Source organism: Nanorana parkeri, unplaced genomic scaffold, assembly GCF_000935625.1.
Source record: "Nanorana parkeri isolate BGI_ZX_2015 unplaced genomic scaffold, ASM93562v1 scaffold1230, whole genome shotgun sequence".
Taxonomy (NCBI): Eukaryota; Metazoa; Chordata; class Amphibia; order Anura; family Dicroglossidae; genus Nanorana; species Nanorana parkeri.
This window is the reverse complement of record NW_017307498.1, coordinates 351,540-371,971: the sequence shown is the minus strand read 5'-3', so window position 1 is coordinate 371,971 and position 20,432 is coordinate 351,540. Positions and strand designations below refer to the sequence as shown.

General features: G+C 45.5%; 1 protein-coding gene across 1 annotated transcript in view; it reads right to left on the bottom strand.

The window, feature by feature from the left end:
• Positions 1–1,268, bottom strand: part of LOC108797128 (dual specificity testis-specific protein kinase 2-like) — a 76,748-nt gene extending 75,480 nt beyond the window's left edge. Inside the window, exon 1 of the mRNA XM_018568701.1 lies at positions 1,168–1,268. Coding sequence (XP_018424203.1) covers position 1,168 — 1 coding nt within the window. The 5' untranslated portion in view covers positions 1,169–1,268. The remainder of the gene's footprint in view (positions 1–1,167) is intronic.
• Positions 1,269–20,432: the final 19,164 nt, after the last annotated feature.

The window sequence follows — 20,432 nt, the reverse complement described above, 5'->3', positions numbered from 1 at the left end:
AATGTATATCGCCCGCGAGACTGGGACTCTATTGTTTAGGGTAGAAGCTGGCCAAATCGGGTCAGATTGTGCCCACATATTCGTCTGTTAACTATGAACAACATGAGGGTCACCATACATGTTACAATATGACTGTACAATCTATATCCAGTCAGACAGACCCTTTACTAGATAGTTATTGGCAGATCTAAAAGGAAGGAGTACAATCTGATTGTCACATGCATTTGAAGCTTTAAAGTTCCAACAGATTTTACATAGCAAGTGCCTGTTAAGTGCGAGCCATATGCTGAACCATCGCCACACATGCAAGATCGAACAAAGAGAAAACGGGGAGCTCTGCGATCGCCGGCTATCTCTGGAGGATCAACCATTACCAAACTCTGAAGAATATCCATTACAGCCATTCCATTTCAAGGAAAGCCAACACATATTCCAACATTTACAATCTGACCCACACAAAAAAAAGGGATTCCCTTATATGCGCAGGCACCTCATCAGTCCATGGCGAAATGTATTATTGCCCAATCAGATCTCACCATGTTGTTGTGGTTTTGCGTCCGCTTTATCCGCTGCATTGAAGTACAACTAGCACGTCCAATTAGCCAGCTAAATATTTTAACAGCGTACCGCTATTTAATATTAATACCCAAACACAGGCAGATCGCATTACGCAGCATGTTAACCCCAGCCGCGACAATTCATAACGATTTCAAGGCACACTATGGCGAGGGAGCGCGTCACAGCGCGTTAACGCAGAAGACAGCAGATCACTCAGTTATAAAATAATTGTAGAATAAAAACAATTTGCAACTCAAAATGCTGACTTTTAATAAAGAGCCCCAACAAGAGAAGCTCAATCACAACTCTATAAGTGATCCCAAAAACAGCTACAAAGTAACACTGTAGACAGCACAGTGCAGAACAACTTCCTCTACATGAGACTTTCATCGCCTCTTCTTCCTTCAGATGATCAGTAATAACAAATACATAGTCTTGCAGCTGAGCCATAAACAGCAGCCTGTGACTGTCTGGGACATCTCAGTGTCAGTGACAGACTGAAATATGACACTGTCAGGAGCTCATCGCACAACGCCAATAGTGCACTAGAGTCACTAGCATTGCCCCCCCTCACCCAGAGCGGCTGGCACAAGGGCTCCCCATACTCACTAGACCCCGGTGCAGACAATCAGATCGCTCCTAGTACCGGCAGACCACAGACGGACTTGTTGTAGCCGCGCTCATCTCTCGCACACTGCTCGCACCTGCGAGTCTCCGCTGTCAGATGTCAGCGAGTCCGGCGCCTCTGCTGGCCGAACAGGGTAATTGCAGCCAATGGGTGTCGCACGGCATTCTGGGTAATGCAGTCTTGCAGCCAGAAGAGCACGTGCGTGTATGTGTGTGTCTTGTATTGGAAAGGTATGCAGTCTGTGTGTGTCACAGGCTGAATGATTTCATCCTGTTTCCAGAGAACAATGTGTTACATTCTGTACTTCCTTTAGGACTCGGATTGACACATTTTCTTTCAGCGAAACCCAAACACTCTAGCGATGCTAGAAATTTTTTGGGGAGAGAATGAGACGGGGCTTATTCCTATGTAAATAGCGCCACCCATTCATATGTAAATATCACAGTTTAGACTATTTTCAGTGGGGGACCAGTAGCCCTTATCCTTATTTTGGTTGCCCCTGTCTGCCTGACATCATGTGTCTGGGTCTCAGCTGCTATGAAACAGCATTCAAAACTTGGACTGTCCGGGTGAATCCTGGACAGGTGGCAACCCTATTTAAGACCCATTCACACCATATGCCTTGGGCAGGGGCGTAACTAGAAATCACAGGGCCCCTCCTGTGACAGCGTTGTCTCCGCCCCCACTGTGATAGGCAGCCGAGCGGTGTGGGAGGAGAGACACCGGCCGCTCACAGCGCTCTTGTCCCGCAGTGCTCGGCCGGCTGTCACTTTCTCTCCTCCCCGCTGGGACACAAAGCAGCAACCAGCGGGGAGGAAAGAAATCACGGATGCGCCGATGTATCGGCAGGAAAATGGCACTTTCGGCAATTAGCCAAAGTTCAATTTTTGGCCGATATGTTTCGGCGGCCGATATATCGGTGCATCCCTACTACAAATCTTTCGGGCCCTTTTGCACTAGCCAGTCTGCTAAACCACTGCGTTTTAGTGGGCGGACATTATTTACATTTTTGTAACTTTATGTGTAGTGTACAATGTGTATACTCCATTCAGGTCCCCACACAGCAGCATGGTGTGCTCCTCTACTGTCTGGTGACCTGCGGTGGCATCCAGTGCACTGCAATGAAATGCAGCATGTTTGCATTTTCATGCATAACACCTGCTTTGTGGTGCCAATGGAACACATAGAATTCAATTGTTTTCTATGTGTTCTTGCTGTGACCTGTATTGAACCAATGCGGTACAATGTAGGTCACCGCTACATGTGTGAACGTGCTCTAAGCCCCCCTTCACACCTGAGCGTTTCGTCGCCCATATCCTGAAGTGTGACAACGCTCAACAACAAAAATTATATTTAATAGATATATAGATACAGCCATCCATTTGTCAGCGCTTCACCCACCATACCTAAAGGACCAAACGGTCAAGAGTCAGATGGGTTCACATACTTCCATTATATTCATTGGTGCCCGCTCACACCTAAGCGTTGGGTCGCACAAAAGAAGTACATGAGCTTTTTCCAGGAAAAATCGCCCATTTTTGTCTTCATAGACTTCAATAGGAACACCTGAAAAATGACAGAAAATCTAACTTTTACTTTTTAGTGCGATTTTGCATCTAACAACTGTCTCCTTCTCCTAGCAACTAGCTTTCCATTGGCTAACACAAAAACGCTCAAGCCTGAAACACACGCAGAAAAATGCGCAAAAGAAAATGCAAAAGAAAATGCTTCAAAGTCACTTAAAACGCTCATGCTCAAGTGTGAATGGGGGCTAATACCTTGAGCGGCAGTGCATATAAAGGTAGTAAAATCTGTCACAGGCGATAAACATGACATAATATGTAGCCATTAAATGTAATATATTAACATTGTCTGCTTCATATACCACGCCATAGGGCAAAGTGCGCATTTTATAGGAAAGAAACAGAATCCGCCTTTAGCTAATATGAGTACAGTAAACTGAAATCTGATTTGTTGCCCTGTATTTATCATGCTTAACATTTTTTATTATACAGGCTTTATATAGCACCAACAGTTTGCGCAGCGCTTTACAATATAAGCAAGACATTACAATACCATTCAAGACAAGATGGTAAGGAGGGACCTGCCCATGAAGGCCTGAATAGGATTGGTGCAAACGTGTTTGCCTGCGTTTTTTAACACTTGTGACCACCCTTGGGTTTGGAAGTTGGAAGGCTGCCCAGTGTTGCCACTCTTAAACAGCGCATATTGCGTTTTTTTAACAAGCCACAACCTTTCAATAACATTGTCGCAGTTGTACGGGGCAGATCAGGGGCGGGAGAAACACCCATAATCGCTCTGTTTGCCACCAGTGAAAATGCTAACTGTTAAACATAAACAAATAATAAGTAAAAGATGTCCGTATTTTTCGCCTGTGTCTCGATGAGCGATGGCGTCGTCACCATGCGTTGGTATATAAATATTGCGCCTTGTAATATGAGCCGCGGAAGGTGGCAGCTGCTGGATCAATACTATAATAGAGAGCTTCCTCTATAATAAGAACTCAGCTTTCCTGCCGATCAATAATCCTAATAGGTTGCGTCAGTTCCACTTACAGAATGCACAGAACAGACCTGTACACCATCCATCCAGCAGAAAAGAAAATCGCCAACAGATTGACATTCCGGGTAATATCATAATCTCTAATGTATAAACACTGAAAATCGTGAGGCGTATGTCCCGTCTGTGGCTCTGTTCAATCTCATTTGTGTTTTTGTTCCAATTCTGTGCAGTGACAGCAAAGGGACATCAACCCCTGCCGCCGTCTCCTAGACGTCACTCGTGTCCCTATTAGTGGATAGATTAAAGGGAATCTGGCCCTTTGGATAATCCCAGGACCCGATCTCCCGGAGATTAGACTCTTTTCATGCTGCCAGCCCTGTATGCAGATTTCACAAAGCTCCCTTATTACTCTCACAAATGACTAAGAGCGGCTGAGGGGGAGACCATGAATATTAGATGAAGTCTTCCAGAGAACCCTGTCTGTGCGAGGGAATAATTACTGCATGATGAGCCGGAGATAGATAGATAGATAGATAGATAGATAGATAGATAGATAATCTCACCCTAGCTTGATCTGACTGTCTGTCTCTTAATCTATCTATCTGACCCTAGATCGATCTCTCTCTCTCTATTTATCTATCTATCTCACCCCAGATCTGATCGATAGATAGATAGATAGATAGATAGATAGATAGATAGATAGATAGATAGATAGATAGATAGATAGATCGATTGATTGTTCTATCTATCTATCTATCTATCTATCTATCTATCTATCTATCTATCCTTAGATCACCTATCTCTCTATCTAGCATGAGATAGATAGATAATCTCACCCTAGCTTGATCTGTCTGTCTGTCTCTTAACCTCTCTCTCTGACCCTTGATCGATCTCTCTCTGACTCTCTATTTATCTATCTATCTCACCCCAGATCTAATCAATCGATCGATCGAGAGGTAGATAATGTTCTCCCATCTATGCCAAACAGTGTGAATGGAGGAATCTCTATCTGCCAACTATTGTATTCAGACAGCCTGTACTAGTGATGTGTGTGGGCTTGTTGCTCACCGATTTCTCTCGAGTCCACCAAAACTATAATTGTCATGCCCCCGCCCAACCATCTGCGGCTAGGACATTCCCCACAACTACAGGTAACACAGGGGCAGCAGTGCCCCGGCCACAGCTGTTTGGGCGGGATATGTCAGTGACAGGCAGCTTTGTGTGGTCACAGGTGAACTCTTGTTGCACCAAATATTATTATTATTATACAGGATTTATATAGCGCCAACAGTTTGCGCAGCGCTTTACAATATAGGGAAGACATTACAATCACAATACAAATCAAGACAAGATGGTAAGCCCCTGAGGGCTTACAATCTAAAAGGGAGGGGGAAGTGATACATGAGGAGGGAGCTGTGTGGGGATGAGTTGTTTGAGAACATGATGGTTGAGCGGTTATGTTGAGGTGGGATAGGATTCCTTGAAGAGATGAGTCTTTAGGGAATGCCTAAAGACTTCTAGAGAAGTCCTGGAGGCGAGCATGGGAGGAGTTGACAAGGGAGCTGAAAAGCAGGAGGTCTTGGGATGAGTGGAGCCGACGGTTAGGGTGATACTTTGAGACAAGGTTTGAGATATAGCCGGGGGCGGAGTTGTGGACGGCTTTGTAACTGATTGTTAATATTTTGAATTTTATCCTTTGGGCTACTGGAAGCCAGTGGATGGATTGACAGAGGGAGAAAAACAGATAGAAATGTTGATTTGCAGCAAGGTCACGTGTTCACAGAATGTATGTTGGAATGCTGTCGTCATGCGGATGGAGTATGAACGCAGATTGTAGTACACAATACTGTTGTATTGATTTTCCGGCTGGGCAGAGAAACCAAAATCACCCACAGCCTGTCCGCATTCCTAACATAGCTCAGTGCAGATCAGACAGCAAGCATGCCGACCAGCTACACACTCTGTACTGTCAGTGTACCTGTATATACCATAGAACAACAGCCAAGGAAGAATACGGGCTTATAGTAACAATACACACTGCTAAAACAGCAAAGCTGCATGTGTTTAAAGGGGAACCCCACCCAAACTGATATTTTAGTGGATGATGGAGACGTGATCATCTATCTCTCAGGGACATTATTGGAGAGATTTCCATGCTGAGTTCCCGGGTCTGCACATCTGCTGTGACCATTGTATGAGGCTCCCGGCTGGATTTCTCATTTATTTTATATTATACGTATCAGAAGGAACACACAAAGGTGGGGGGCACCCAAAACTCCTAGATGGACAGGAACAGAGTAAAGGTGGCATTTCAGGATGTGCTTGGGCTATGGGCCTGTTATAAACCGAGTTGACCGAACCCCACACAAAACTGCCAGTGACACCCCCTTCCTCCTGACCCAATCAGCTGCGGCCAGGGCATTCACCACCCCACAATTACATTTAACAAAGGGACAAGGAATGGCCCTCCTGCAACTGATTGGGCGAGGAGGGAAGTGTCATTGACAGTTTTGCGCAGACTTGGATTAATTCTTGCCTCACCAAGCCCATACATGTCCCCAATGTCCATACACTGTAGCTGATTGGCTGCAGTCACTGTTTGGGTATTCTGACAGCCACAAGCACCAGCTGTCACAATACAGTAGCCCAGCAGGGGAGATTCCCCCCAACCGTATTTTATGCCATGTGCATTTCAACGTTTGTGCTATCGTTCACATGTACTGGGCAAGTGTACTCTATTTGAGTACAATAACAGTCTGCATCCCAGCAACAAAGTATGCTAGGTGGCAATAGCAGTCAGCATCCTACCAACAAAGGACGCTAGGTGGCAATAACAGTCTGCATCCTGGCAACAAAGGACACTAGGTGGCAATAGCGGTCTGCATCCTAGCAACAAAGGATGCTAGGTGGCAATAGCAGTCTGTATCCTAGCAACAAAGGACACTAGGTGGCAATAGCGGTCTGCATCCTAGCAACAAAGGATGCTAGGTGGCAATAGCAGCCTGCATCCTAGCAGAAAAGGATGCTAGGTGGCAATAGCAGTCTGTATCCTATCAACAAAAAACGCTAGGTGGCAATAGCAGTCTGCATCTTAGTGACAATGGATGCTAGGTGGCAATAGCAGTCTGTGTCCTAGCAACAAAGGACGCTAGGTGGGAATAGCAGTCTAAATCCTAGCAACGAAGGACACTAGGTGGCAACACCCGTCTGCATCTTAGCAACAAATTACACTAGGCAGGAAAGTCAGCCTGCATCCTAGCAACCATTTCTTATGCAGTAACGCTGTATGCGTGTAAATGTTACACATCCTTTGTAATGTATGCCTACAGCAACTTAAAAAGCAGAACCTGCCTGTCAGCAAGATGTGTGTTTTACGTTGTAAAATTCAGTACGTCTGTGTGCATGAACCCCTAAAGGGAACTTACCTACCAAAACAGACTCTGTTCTTTACAGAATGCAACCATTATTCACCATATGTGCATATGTAACCCGTGCCCTCAGTGGCCAATGAGGAGTGCAAGGTGGAAAGAGATGAACCAGAAGCATGGCCGGTAACTTGTAGTCACTATTTGTGCTGCAGATTTTGGTCTTTCCAGAGATGAGCACAGGTAACTGGACATGTCAGAACTAAGGTTTGGGACTACTTCAGAAGTTAAGAACCCCCCGTATGTGCACTTAAAATCCCTTCGAGTCCTCCTCCACATTCATTTTTTTAGGTGTCTTCTGGCAGGTCACATGATGAGTGGGGTCCTCATCCTCTGTTCTCCTCTGACAGTGAGCGCTCCACGATTCTGCAGAGCATGATACTCATTTTATGACGTCCTCTGATGTAATTCGAGGCCAGGCCGGTGCGATGATGACCCCCAAGGGGTGTATCCATGACATCTTGGGCTCACAGGAAGTAGGTTAAATGACAGTGGACATCATGTAACCTGGAAGAGGACAGCACAGGACAGAGTGGAGTGCCTGCAGTGGACAGTACTGGGGGAAAGCTGCATAGTGCAGTGAAAGCTTAATTTTTTTACTTCCACATGTATTGGGCCAATTATCTTTTACATTTTAACTGAAAGCCCATCTTCAGGAATTACACAAAAACTACCAGGGTTAAATACTTGTTAGTAGTCTAGGGGTAAGGCAATAATGTATAATACTTACCTTAATTCTCACTCTGGCAGGCTTCTAGTTTTCTCTCCAATGCTCTGGGCTGTGGATGGATCATTTACAATGCAGAACTATTGGCCCTGTATTGTACTTGACAATGTCAGCGTGTGGCTTATAGTCTGAGCGCATTAAAGAACGGGCTTTTGGGATCAGCCGCACAAATGAAGGAGCCGACTGGAGTACATATTACACCTTATTCCTCTACACCTAGACCTGAATGAATGTTTAACCCTTGCAGAGCAGGCAAGGCCTCACTGCAAGTGTAGTTTTTGCTTAATACCGAGAGTTAACCTTTAAACTAGAGTTGTATAGAAATAACCTGATTTACAGAAGTTGTTGTATGTACGGGATAGATATAGCCATTAATCTACTGATTGCACTCCTCTGCAGGAGTTATTCTTAAAGGAGAACTATGGGGTTAAGTCTTTTCCCCATAGTTTTCCTTAGGGCAACGGGAGGACACAAACTAGCGTCCTCCCGTCACCCTAGGCTCAGTATACTCGCGGTATACTACAGCTCGCGGTATACTGAGACACCGCAGTATACCGCCAGCTGCTGCTCGTGGTATACTGAGCCGCCGCAGCTGAAGCGGATCCCGACAATTGTGCCGGGATCCGCCCAGCTGCGTGACTGACAGCTGGCTCTGCCTATCTAGAGGCAGAGCCAGTTGTACCCTCCCCCGTCCGATCCACCAGTCAGCGCTGGCGGATCGGAGCGGGGAGGGGGGAATCCAGCCCCTCCCCTGTCACGGCAGAGAGCCGTGACAGGATCGAGAAGTGAGCGAACGCCGGTATGTGTTCGCTCACCTCCCGATCTACTGAGCCGACTTGTAACAGTCTCATTGTCACAGGTCGGCTAGAACTATGAGGTGAGTGAAAAGCACTAACCTCATAGTTCTCCTTTAACGGCCCATTTGCATTGCTCTTAAAGGATATCTCTGGGATTTTCAAAAATTAACCCTTGCACTTCTCACCATCGAAGTCAGTTCCAGACCAGACCAGACCAGAAAAATACTGCGTGTCACATTTTGTCTGGTTTGGAATGCACCGAACGCGCACAAACGCGTCAAAAGCGCATCAGGGGGGGGAAAAATAGTTTTGGCTGCTGTCCAGGGAGATCTCATCACCCCTGGACTTCCTGCTTCTGTGGAGAGAGATTGGTGAAGATAGGAACCATGATGGCTAAAGTGGGCACCAAATTATCTGTAGAACTTGTGGAGTGGAAGCCTGCCCAGATTCTGCACGGATCATACAGCCCAGAGCTGTATGATCCGAGGCATGGGCAATATAAGAACAATATTAGGAAGATGGGCAAGTGGAGAGGCATTGCTGCCCAGGTTGTCCCTGGTTATGATCATTTGAGCAGCTCTGAAAAGAACAACTGTGATAAGTTCATGTCTCTTATGTGCAAGCATTGTGCTGCTCTTTTCCTGGCTATCTAGGTCTTGCAGAGGTCCCCCAGCTAGACCTAAAATGGAACGTGTCAAAAACACAGCAAAACGCAACGAAGTGCATCCTAATTCTGGCCCAGAATGGTGTGAACCTGCCCGTTGCTTTGTGTTCCGTTGCTGTGTGTATCAATGAATAGCACCAAACATAGAGCAGGTGCTTTGTCATGCACTTTGCATGTATTCCTACAACCCATAAGTCTAACTTGGCCCTTAATAAGATTTTCAGACTGAAGCTAGTTAAGATGAAGGTGCCAGTCATGATGGTAAAATATTGTTGAAGAGAACCTTTCATTTTCCAAACAAAACGCTTCATTAGAGGAGGTTAAACCATTTATGGGGGAAATCCCATATTTAGCAATATGAGCGATTGGTGGCCCTGTTGGCTGAATGAGAGATATTTGTAGCATGCATGCCCAGCTTTAATCAGAGGAATATGACAAAAACAGCTCACAGGACAATGATATATGTTGACTCAAGTTTGAACAAAGCAGGAGTAAACCTTTAATTATTTCTTCATCGAGGCAAACAGATCAGCAAACGGCAATCTATTACTGTCAGCTGTCATGGGAACAGTTCCAAGTCTTGTCTGTTTGATGATAACTATATTGATTGATCACAGATGTAACTCCCACTGACCTCTGAGGCTCGTTTGTCACAGTATTCATTAGAAAGACAAAGGCCTGTAAACTGGCACTCATTTACATCGGTGTCCGTGTTGTTCCAAGGAAATTGATTCCTGAATTCATTTTTGGCCTCACTGGGGGAGTCTGGATAGCGCAGCAACGCTCTTAGTGAAATGTTTTCTGCTAGCACACAGTCAGGAAAATACAATTTCACTTAACATGAATTAAAGGCTAATTCCAACTTTTGCAAATCAATAAATGTACCTACAGTAATAAAAGGTATTCATTTTTCACATTTGAGTCTGCAAAGCATTGCAACTGCGATCAGTGGACCACAGGTGCAATGCTAAGGTTCCTACAAACTGTTCTTCCAGTCCTTAGGTCTGTTCCGAGATACGACCTTTGGTTACAGAGCTGGGAGAAGTAAGCGATTGACTATAAGTACAATGAGGCCACTGCACTTGTATTTCATTCAGGTGTATGTCCCTCTGCCGCATTCACAGATGCCTGTAAATGCATCTGTAAATGGATGAAGTGGCTGTGTGGGAGGAGCCACAAACAGCTGCACTGAATAAAAAAAATACAAGATACTGCGCAGAGAAGAACCTGCAATTGTTTTTTTTTACTTCATTGCCTTTACATTGGGGGGTTTACAAACCCCCTATGTGATAGCATATTAGGTGATGACAGGTACATTTTAGGAAGACATTAGGGGTCTATTAGACCAATAGTGTCACCTTTCCACTGCAAAGAAACTATTCAGGTGCAGATAGCTCTTGAATAGCTTTTTCCCTGGCTTCTCTAGCCAGGGAATGACAACCGAGGGACTGGAAGCAATGCAATTAGCATCGTTCTCAGCTGGAAAGTAGATGCGTCGAATGGATATTCACAAGTCTCTCTCCCCTCTACCTGCTGACACCCATGATGCTGGTCCTGGTCCCGCAGGAGGGGCAGTGGAGCTCAGGAAGCAAGGCAGTGGGTGTCGGACGGGGGAGAATCGATTCCAATGTAAGGCCAAGTGTCGGCTTTATACAGCTCTAAGTTCTGTTTAGAGGGGCCAACTGCCAGCGATGTTCGGCAGCAAAAGGATTAAAGGTAATCTAATGTATGATTCCCTAATCTAAGGCCAGGCCCTAAAAAACGCTCAACAAAATATGCCCCCAAAAAATCCTATTAATTTCTATGCAAAAAAAATTGCACAAAACGTGCTTCAAAAATGTGCAAAACGCTGTTGCCTACATATGAACCCAGCCAAAAGCAGAGGTAGGCAAACTCCAGCCCTTCAGCTGTTGTGGAACTACAAATTCTATAAGGCAGGGCTCAAAATTTCCACTCGCCCCCTTGCAATTGGCGAGTGAAAAGTACGTGTGGGCGAGTGGAAATTCATCGAGGGGGCACCACCAGGACCAGGGGTGAAACTGCCGCCGCTTCAGCAGTGGCGATCACCCGTTCAGTTCTCCTTCTCTTCTCCTCAGCCGCTGGAGCTACAGAGCAGCCGAGGAGAAGAATCAGTTCTGCTATCTGCCCTTCACTCCAGCTCCTCCGGCCACCTGAAGCTTCCTCCACCCACCTCAGCTGCTATAGGCTAGGAGGAAGACTGTAGAGCTACGATTGGCCGGCTGGCAAGACAGCGCGGGACCTGAAGGGAGGCTTCACCTCAGACATGGAGAATACATCGCTGTACCCCTCCCCACCACCACCACCAGGAGAGGAAGAGGGCACCTGAATCACATCAGCTATGAGCACTGTAAGTCCATGTTCTTTCTGCCGTACACCGCTGACCTCTGCACTGTGCGTTACATTACTGACCTCTGTACTGGTGACCTCTGTACTGTGTGTCATACCGCTGACCTCTGTACCATGCGTTACATTACTGACCTCTGCACTGCTGACTTCTGTACTGTGCATCATACTGCTGACCTCTGCACTATGCGTTACATTCCTGAACTCTGCACCGTGCGTTACATTACTGACCTCTGTACCGCTGACTTCTGTACTATGCGCCATACCGCTGGCCTCTGTACTGTACGTTACAAGATGGGAAATCTTCCGATGGGTACACTAGTTCTAGTGACCCTGCTGACCACCAGGGATTTCTCTCCCTCTGGAAGAATTTCCTTTCACCTCCTGTTGTGGCTATTGGAGAGGAAGTGAAGAAAAATCTGCCCAATGGGACACAGATGGCAAAATAAAGCTGACAGGGATTATAACTAGAGGTGCACCAAAATTGAATTTTTAGACCGAAACCCAAAATAAAAAATTTGTCAGGCTGAAACCGAAAATTATTATTTTTTCTAACCTTTTTTATTTATTTTATTTTTATTACTTTACTGTTGGGGGCTCTGGGGAATTATCAGGGGTCCAAAAAGACCCCTGATATTTCCCTTTTTAAATATTGAAAAAAGAGATTGAGGACACAGAGTCCTCAATCTCTTTTTTTCTGCAGTATCTGTTATAAATGAAAAGGAAGCATCTTCACTGTGTTCCTGTTCATTCATAAACTGGGGATATACAGTAATATGAGTTATGTCCGCAATCATGAATGAACAGGAAGTGATGAAGAGCACTTCCTGTTCATTCAGAATTGGGGACACAATAAACATACTATGTCTTCAATTATTTACAAGCAGTCAGCGTTTGGCGAGTGAAAAGTACGTGTGGGCGAGTGGAAATTCATCGAGGGGGCACCACCAGGACCAGGGGTGAAACTGCCGCCGCTTCAGCAGTGGCGATCACCCGTTCAGTTCTCCTTCTCTTCTCCTCAGCCGCTGGAGCTACAGAGCAGCCGAGGAGAAGAATCAGTTCTGCTATCTGCCCTTCACTCCAGCTCCTCCGGCCACCTGAAGCTTCCTCCACCCACCTCAGCTGCTATAGGCTAGGAGGAAGACTGTAGAGCTACGATTGGCCGGCTGGCAAGACAGCGCGGGACCTGAAGGGAGGCTTCACCTCAGACATGGAGAATACATCGCTGTACCCCTCCCCACCACCACCACCAGGAGAGGAAGAGGGCACCTGAATCACATCAGCTATGAGCACTGTAAGTCCATGTTCTTTCTGCCGTACACCGCTGACCTCTGCACTGTGCGTTACATTACTGACCTCTGTACTGGTGACCTCTGTACTGTGTGTCATACCGCTGACCTCTGTACCATGCGTTACATTACTGACCTCTGCACTGCTGACTTCTGTACTGTGCATCATACTGCTGACCTCTGCACTATGCGTTACATTCCTGAACTCTGCACCGTGCGTTACATTACTGACCTCTGTACCGCTGACTTCTGTACTATGCGCCATACCGCTGGCCTCTGTACTGTACGTTACAAGATGGGAAATCTTCCGATGGGTACACTAGTTCTAGTGACCCTGCTGACCACCAGGGATTTCTCTCCCTCTGGAAGAATTTCCTTTCACCTCCTGTTGTGGCTATTGGAGAGGAAGTGAAGAAAAATCTGCCCAATGGGACACAGATGGCAAAATAAAGCTGACAGGGATTATAACTAGAGGTGCACCAAAATTGAATTTTTAGACCGAAACCCAAAATAAAAAATTTGTCAGGCTGAAACCGAAAATTATTATTTTTTCTAACCTTTTTTATTTATTTTATTTTTATTACTTTACTGTTGGGGGCTCTGGGGAATTATCAGGGGTCCAAAAAGACCCCTGATATTTCCCTTTTTAAATATTGAAAAAAGAGATTGAGGACACAGAGTCCTCAATCTCTTTTTTTCTGCAGTATCTGTTATAAATGAAAAGGAAGCATCTTCACTGTGTTCCTGTTCATTCATAAACTGGGGATATACAGTAATATGAGTTATGTCCGCAATCATGAATGAACAGGAAGTGATGAAGAGCACTTCCTGTTCATTCAGAATTGGGGACACAATAAACATACTATGTCTTCAATTATTTACAAGCAGTCAGCGATCAGCTCTCCATCCTGACACCTTCGGCTTGGCCTCCTATGACAGCTGACAGCTGTCTTCTCCCCAATACAGCTCTCCATCCTGATTTGTTGTCATAGGAGGTCGTGCGGGATGGGGCCTCCTGTGACACCGACCACCGACAGCGCTCTCATCCCCGCCCCTCTTGGCCTCTTGAAAGTTTCTCTCCTCCCCGCTGGGTGCTGCTCTGTGTCAGAAGGGACACAGAGAAGTGCCCAGCAAGGAGGAGAGAAACCAGGGATGCCCCACAATTTCGGGCCAAAAATTGTACTTTGATATTTTGCCCAAAGTACCATTTTCAGCCAATATGTTTCGGCGTCCGAAATTTGGGTGCATCCCTAATTATAACCCTCCCTTACTCTAATTAAAAAAAAAGGTTTTGGCTTCACTTCTACTTTAATTGTCACTACACAGGGAATGTTGACATACAGCTAACCCTAATGGAAACAAAGCAAAAGGGACGGCACTAAAACTCCCACCACCTACCATATTTTTGTTTGTCCATCTTGATGTGTCCCGAGATTTTATCTCTCTATGCTTATTTTTACTGGCTGTTTGTAAGTACCATTTCAGCTGTCATTTTTACTTCTAATAAATCAGTTTTACACTATGGAGGTGCTTCTTTGTTTCCATTATTTATCCAGTTTCCCCTGACTGTGAGGAGCTGCCCGCAGATTCTTGGAGCTATTCTCAGGAGCAGTTACTTTTTTGGCGCTGGTGCTATATATTTTTTTACATACAGCTAACCCTATTTAATCACATTTAAGTAAATGTTACAAGTCATAATTTGTACTTACAGAAATACTCTTGTGTTCCTTTAAATAGAAGTGCTACCAGCCCTGCAGACAGGAGACTTTGATACAAAAAAGAACATTGAAATACTCTGCAGCCTGACAGTGGGCTTCTTGGAATAGAACCAAATCTATTTAATGACAAAAGGAGGATTCGTTCTGTATTCCACATACAGAACTCCCCATCAGCGTGAGTTATGGCCTGGGCTAAAGTCCAATACTTGTTCCTAAACATATAGGTAAATATGGAAGGGCTAGCAGTGAAGCTAACTGTAAAGATGGCGTCTTTTAGGTCAGATCTCAACTTGCCAACATCCACCCATAGGTTTAAATATGCAATCTACTGTATGTGGAAAGGTCACTTAAACGGTCACTCCAACCAGAACTGGTATTTCAGTGTTGGGTAGATGCTGGAGAGAGTTTTGATATCTCTCCGAGACTCTGAGAGATTTCTATACGGAGTTCCAGACTCTGCATACAGTCTTAGACTTCTGCTCTCCTGTACTGTTCTGATTTCTGAACTGAACTGCCTTCTCAGGCACCCCCTATAAATCAGCTCTCCTGGGACACAGTCTCCCCAGGCCAGAGCTACATCTATCTCCAGGGCCCCATGGGGGCATCTACTGGCCATTGGCCGTACTGCACCTACCTACATGCTGGATCCTTATTTATTTTATATTATGGAGACTGTAAAAAGAAGGAGCACACAGAACACACAGAGCTGAGTGGGAACACCCAAAACTCCCCAGTGGATGGGATAGTGCAATGAACAAAGGTGGTGGGGAGATCTTTTCACTGATTTCCCCCAGAAAGAAGCCAGTGCTGACTTAGCCCACCAGACTCTATATATGAAAAAAATATACTTTTGAGTCGACTGGCCCTTTAAACAATGCAGTTTTGCATGGCAAAAGAGTTGTGTGCGTGACCCAGAAGTTGTGTTATCACCATGTATTTGTACAAGTGGAAATGGAAGATGTGAAGAGATATTGTATGTCATTCCTAACTCGTCATTTATTTGTTCAGCAGAGATGAATAGGCACAACTGAGTCCCACAAAGGGCTGAAGAAACATTTTTTTCCCTGATACCAACAAGCAGCATATTTTTCAGACAGAGTTGCAGATAATAATCACATTCCACATGCTAACTGTCATTCCTCTGTATACAAATTGCCAATGACGTACCTACCATCCTGTAGGCTACATAGTTCCAGTGTAGATGTGCATCTGCAGTCTCTGTAGGTCACTCCTATGCATTGGCAACATGGAGGATAGGAGGTCAGCATGGTGGCACAGTAACTCTGGGTTCCTGGTCTCACTTTCCACCAGTAACACTATCAGCATAAAGTTACACAAGTTAAAGCGCAACTCCAGAAATGATCTTTTATGGAAACTTACATTGGTGAAGCTGGGCTCAATGCAAGTTTCCATATCTGATCTCTGGAGGGCCAATGCCACTCTCACTTTACCACTACATACAGACAGGACTGGTCTCTTCCAACAGCAGCTCCAGCAGCTTCCCCTCTGCACACTGAGCACAGGGCGTCACTCGCTCGACACCACGGCCATTCAAAGAACGCCTTGTATATTTTTCATTAAATACAAGGCATGTTCTGATTAGATGAGATGGAGATCGTGAGACCATCCACTTCTCCTCTCCACCTTTTTGGTGAAGTTGGTGATAGGATCTCTTTAACCACTGGGTCTTTAACCGGGGTGTTAAACCCCATTCATGTCCAGGCCATTTTTCAGTATTCAGCACTAACATTCTTTATTCAGTCATGCAATGCCGTACTGAGCTGAATAAAAATTTGGGGGGACAGATAGAACTTGCTTTTGGAGGTATTTAATCACCACTGTTTTTTTCTATTTTTGACTATATAAAGAAAAAATACCCAAAATTGTGACAAAAAACAGTTATGTTATGAAATATTTATTATTAGACATTTTTTGGGTAAAATATAAAAGACGGGGTCACGTTGGGTAAATAGACTCCAAACATGTCAAGCCTTAAAATTGTGTGTGCCCGCAAAATCGCAAAAACCTACCATATCCAAATCGGCCATAGGCAACTTTTTAAAAGTATATACTGCTCATTATTTGAGTGTTAATAGTGATTGATGGTGATATGTAATATGTGCGCTGCAATCGTTTTTTCACATAGGCGCACCTGATACCTGTTTGCATTTGTATGTGCGTGTACATGGAGGCAGGGGACTTTTAAAAAGTTTTTGTGTTTTTTTTATTTTGTATGCGATTTCAATTTTTTTTAACTTAACCAACGACCTGTCACTTAACCAAGCTCCCTATGTGATAGCAAAGACACAGTGACAGGTCCTCTTTATAGAGACATCAGAGGTGTATTAGACCCTTAATGTCACCTATGGATCCCCAAATAAGCTGATGAAGCAGAGATCTGCTTCACCAACTTCTTCTCCAGCCACAGAAGCCGGAGAAATGACAGGCTGGAAGTGATGTAACTCACATCACTTCCACCTTCAGTGATAGGCGGGAAGATCAGCCAGGTGTAATATGCTGATCTCCTTCAGATGTATGTACAAAGATGCACCACGCAGGTTTGAGGCACTCATAGGAGAACGGCGGAGCCTGGGACAGCCAGCGCCGGGAGGGGGGCCACACACTCCCATCCAACATACAAGCGATCGGGCGGCTCTACAGCCACTCAAACGCTTGTATGTGACAGCCTTTGCAGACTATTTAAAATTTTTACTAGGTATGTTCAGATACCACTTCAGATACCAATGCCGATACTTTTTTTCACGAGAACTACCAGGGTCTCAGAAGTTGCAGCTGCAACTGGGCCTTGGCACTCCACCACGGTCCTGAAATCATTAGTCTGTATTGTTTTAGAAAAACTGTCACATGACACTTAGGCCTTGTTCACACCGAAAGCATGTGCATTCCAGAGCGATAGCTGCTAGAACGCGCCGCGATCACAAAGAAACTTCCCCCGCGTTCTGGGGCGGGAGGGGGCGTGACTGCGCATTGAATTCAATGGCACCGCTTCCGTGTGTGTGTGTGTGTTGGAGACAGGTAGGGAGGATAGGGAGAACTGGTGAGGCTAGGAGAGCCGTGAGTCTGAGGGGCCACCAGTACAAGTGTGGGACAGCACTTCCAAGAGGACCAGTGGGTCAGAAGTGCTAATGTGTAAAATGTGTAAAGTTTAGAAAGCTAAACTTGTGCTATGTTGTAAGTATGGCATGGGTGTTATGCTGAACAACCGCTACGAGGGTATCCAAGGTGGATGTGTGAACCATCGTTTGAATAAAAGTGGGCTACGAGGCACTTAAACAGAAGTTATTGCGAGTGGACTGCGTCCTTAAAGCACTCACCATATGTGCTAATATCTTTTGTACTTGGTATATGAACATCCCTAATTTTACCAGGTCCTGCTTGCATTCGTGCCCTCTGAGCAGGAAAAAAAAGGCCATACATGCATGGTAACCCACATCCAAGAGCATCCCGTCTGTTTATATAAACCAGGCGGACAGCAGGCTGTTAAAGAATCGGATGTTATTTTTGGATAGTCTTTGTTTAAATTTGTTTTCATAAATGTTTTCCATGCAGTGTTGTCATCAAGGCAGATTATTTCCTGGTGAAATACACTTGATAGATCCTGCTGGCTCCCTGCGTTCAGGGGTGGGAGGGGGTGTAGTGGTGCATTGAAGTCAATAGCACTGCAGCCACGCCTCCCCCACCAGCAGTGCGATCGCCTGCACCCGGAAAGCAGGCACATTAGTGCCTGCGTTCTGGTCCAGTGCGATCTGCAAAAATAGTGCATGCAGCATTTTTGCAGATCACACTGGACCAGAACGCAGGCACTAATGTGCCTGCACTGCGGGTGCGGGCGATCGCACTGTAGGGGGCGTAGCTGCGGTGCCATTGATTTCAATGCAGCGCCATGCCCCCTCCCGTCCCTGAACGCAGAGAGCTGGCCAGCTTGCGTTCCAGTGTGTTCCAGAGGCCGAACGCTCTGGAACACAGACTTTGTGATGTGAATTGTCCCTAAGTCTTGCATTTTCTTTCTCTTCAAATATCCTAGAATTTTTAATGTTTAACTTTGCTCACATAAACCCTCAGACAGAGAAAACTGTGGACACATCTCATGAGAATAAAAAACATTTAAAATCTTGAGGGATATCATCATGGGATATCTGTCTATAAAATGTACAATACAGTTTTTAAAAGTGTGGTTGCTTTTGGTGTCAGAGCATACCTGCAAACATTTTAAGTGCAAAAAAAAGAGTACAAGGGGTTTCAGGTCACCAGAACCTGTATGGCACTGATATATGATATATAAAGTATGTGATCTTTTAGCATGGAATTAATCATACCTCAAAACTTCATATAAAGATCATATCAGATTTCTCCATCAGTGATAAACAGTGTAGATGGGAGAATCTGATACTGCTGCTATTGTATTCTGACAGCTTCCTCTAGCTCTGACAGATTCCTCTATCCATGCCATAGATGGAAAAATCTGCTACTGTCACTATTGTATTCTGACTGCTGCTGCCCCTGCTGGATACATGAACAGTGACTGCAGCTGATGAGCAATTGAGTAATCAACTTTTGTTCAGGCTAGGTTCACACAGATGCAGTGCGTTCCGGCCCGATTCTGGCCAGAACACACTGCATCGCATTGCGGCCGGCTCACTTTTTTGTGGGGCAGGAGGGGGCGTGGCAGGCCATTGAAGTGAATGGCACCGTAGCCACGCCCTCTGGCCGCATGCGATTGCAAGGCACATTATGCCTGCAGTCCGGTCCGGTGCGATCAAAATAGTGCTTGCAGCATTTTGATTGCACTGCAGGCATAATGTGCCTTGCGATCCCGTGCAGCCGATCGCATTGCGGCTGGAGGGCGTGGCTATGGTGCCATTTACTTAAATGGCCCGTCGCACCCTCTCCTGCTTGACGGCGCATGCGCAACGTGTGAGCCTCAATTCTGGGATTCTAATTGGTAGAGACGGGGATGGGGTGCTGACGGGGACTTCAAAATTCGGCACTGTACAGCGGGGCTCTGCCATCTGGTGATCCCAGCTTTTATCTGTGATACCGCTGCTGCTATGCATTGTTTACAGAATGCTGTTTTTAATTATGGGGAATAAGCACCAGGTGCCTGTTTCTGGTTGCTGTACATGTATTCATTATCTCTATCTCTACACGCAGAATGCCATTGGATAAGCCAACCCCTCCAAAAGACCAGCGCCTACAGAGAAGGTAAGCGAGCACCTGCTGTTCGCCGCTGTCTGCTTTTTTGCGTGGTCCTGATGTTGCCTTGCATGTCACTTTCAGTCCATCCAGGTGAGGCAAGGAAAACTCCAGGTTAGAAGACATGGGCCACTCGACTACTGTGGTTTCCACATTGCTCAGATCCAGAAGAGAAAGCACAAACAAATCCTATAATCCGATATGGACTAAGTTAAGGGAGTTTGCGAACCTGCTGGATTTCTCCCCAGAATCCCCTCTGGTCAATCACATCCTGGATTTCCTTCAGAGGGGCCTTGATATGAATCTGAGTTCCAGTACCCTGAAAGGGCATCTATCGGCACTGTCAGCCTTCAGCGGGACACAATGGGCAGTGGATTCCTTGATTATCAAGTTTTTCAAATCGGTAGTTCGGATGCGACCGGCTAGACAGTTGCTCTTCCCAAAATGGGATCTCCCGCTAGCCTTGAATTTCCTTGCCTCTGATACGTTTGGGGCTGATGACTTTCTCTGGCTCTTGACCCTGAA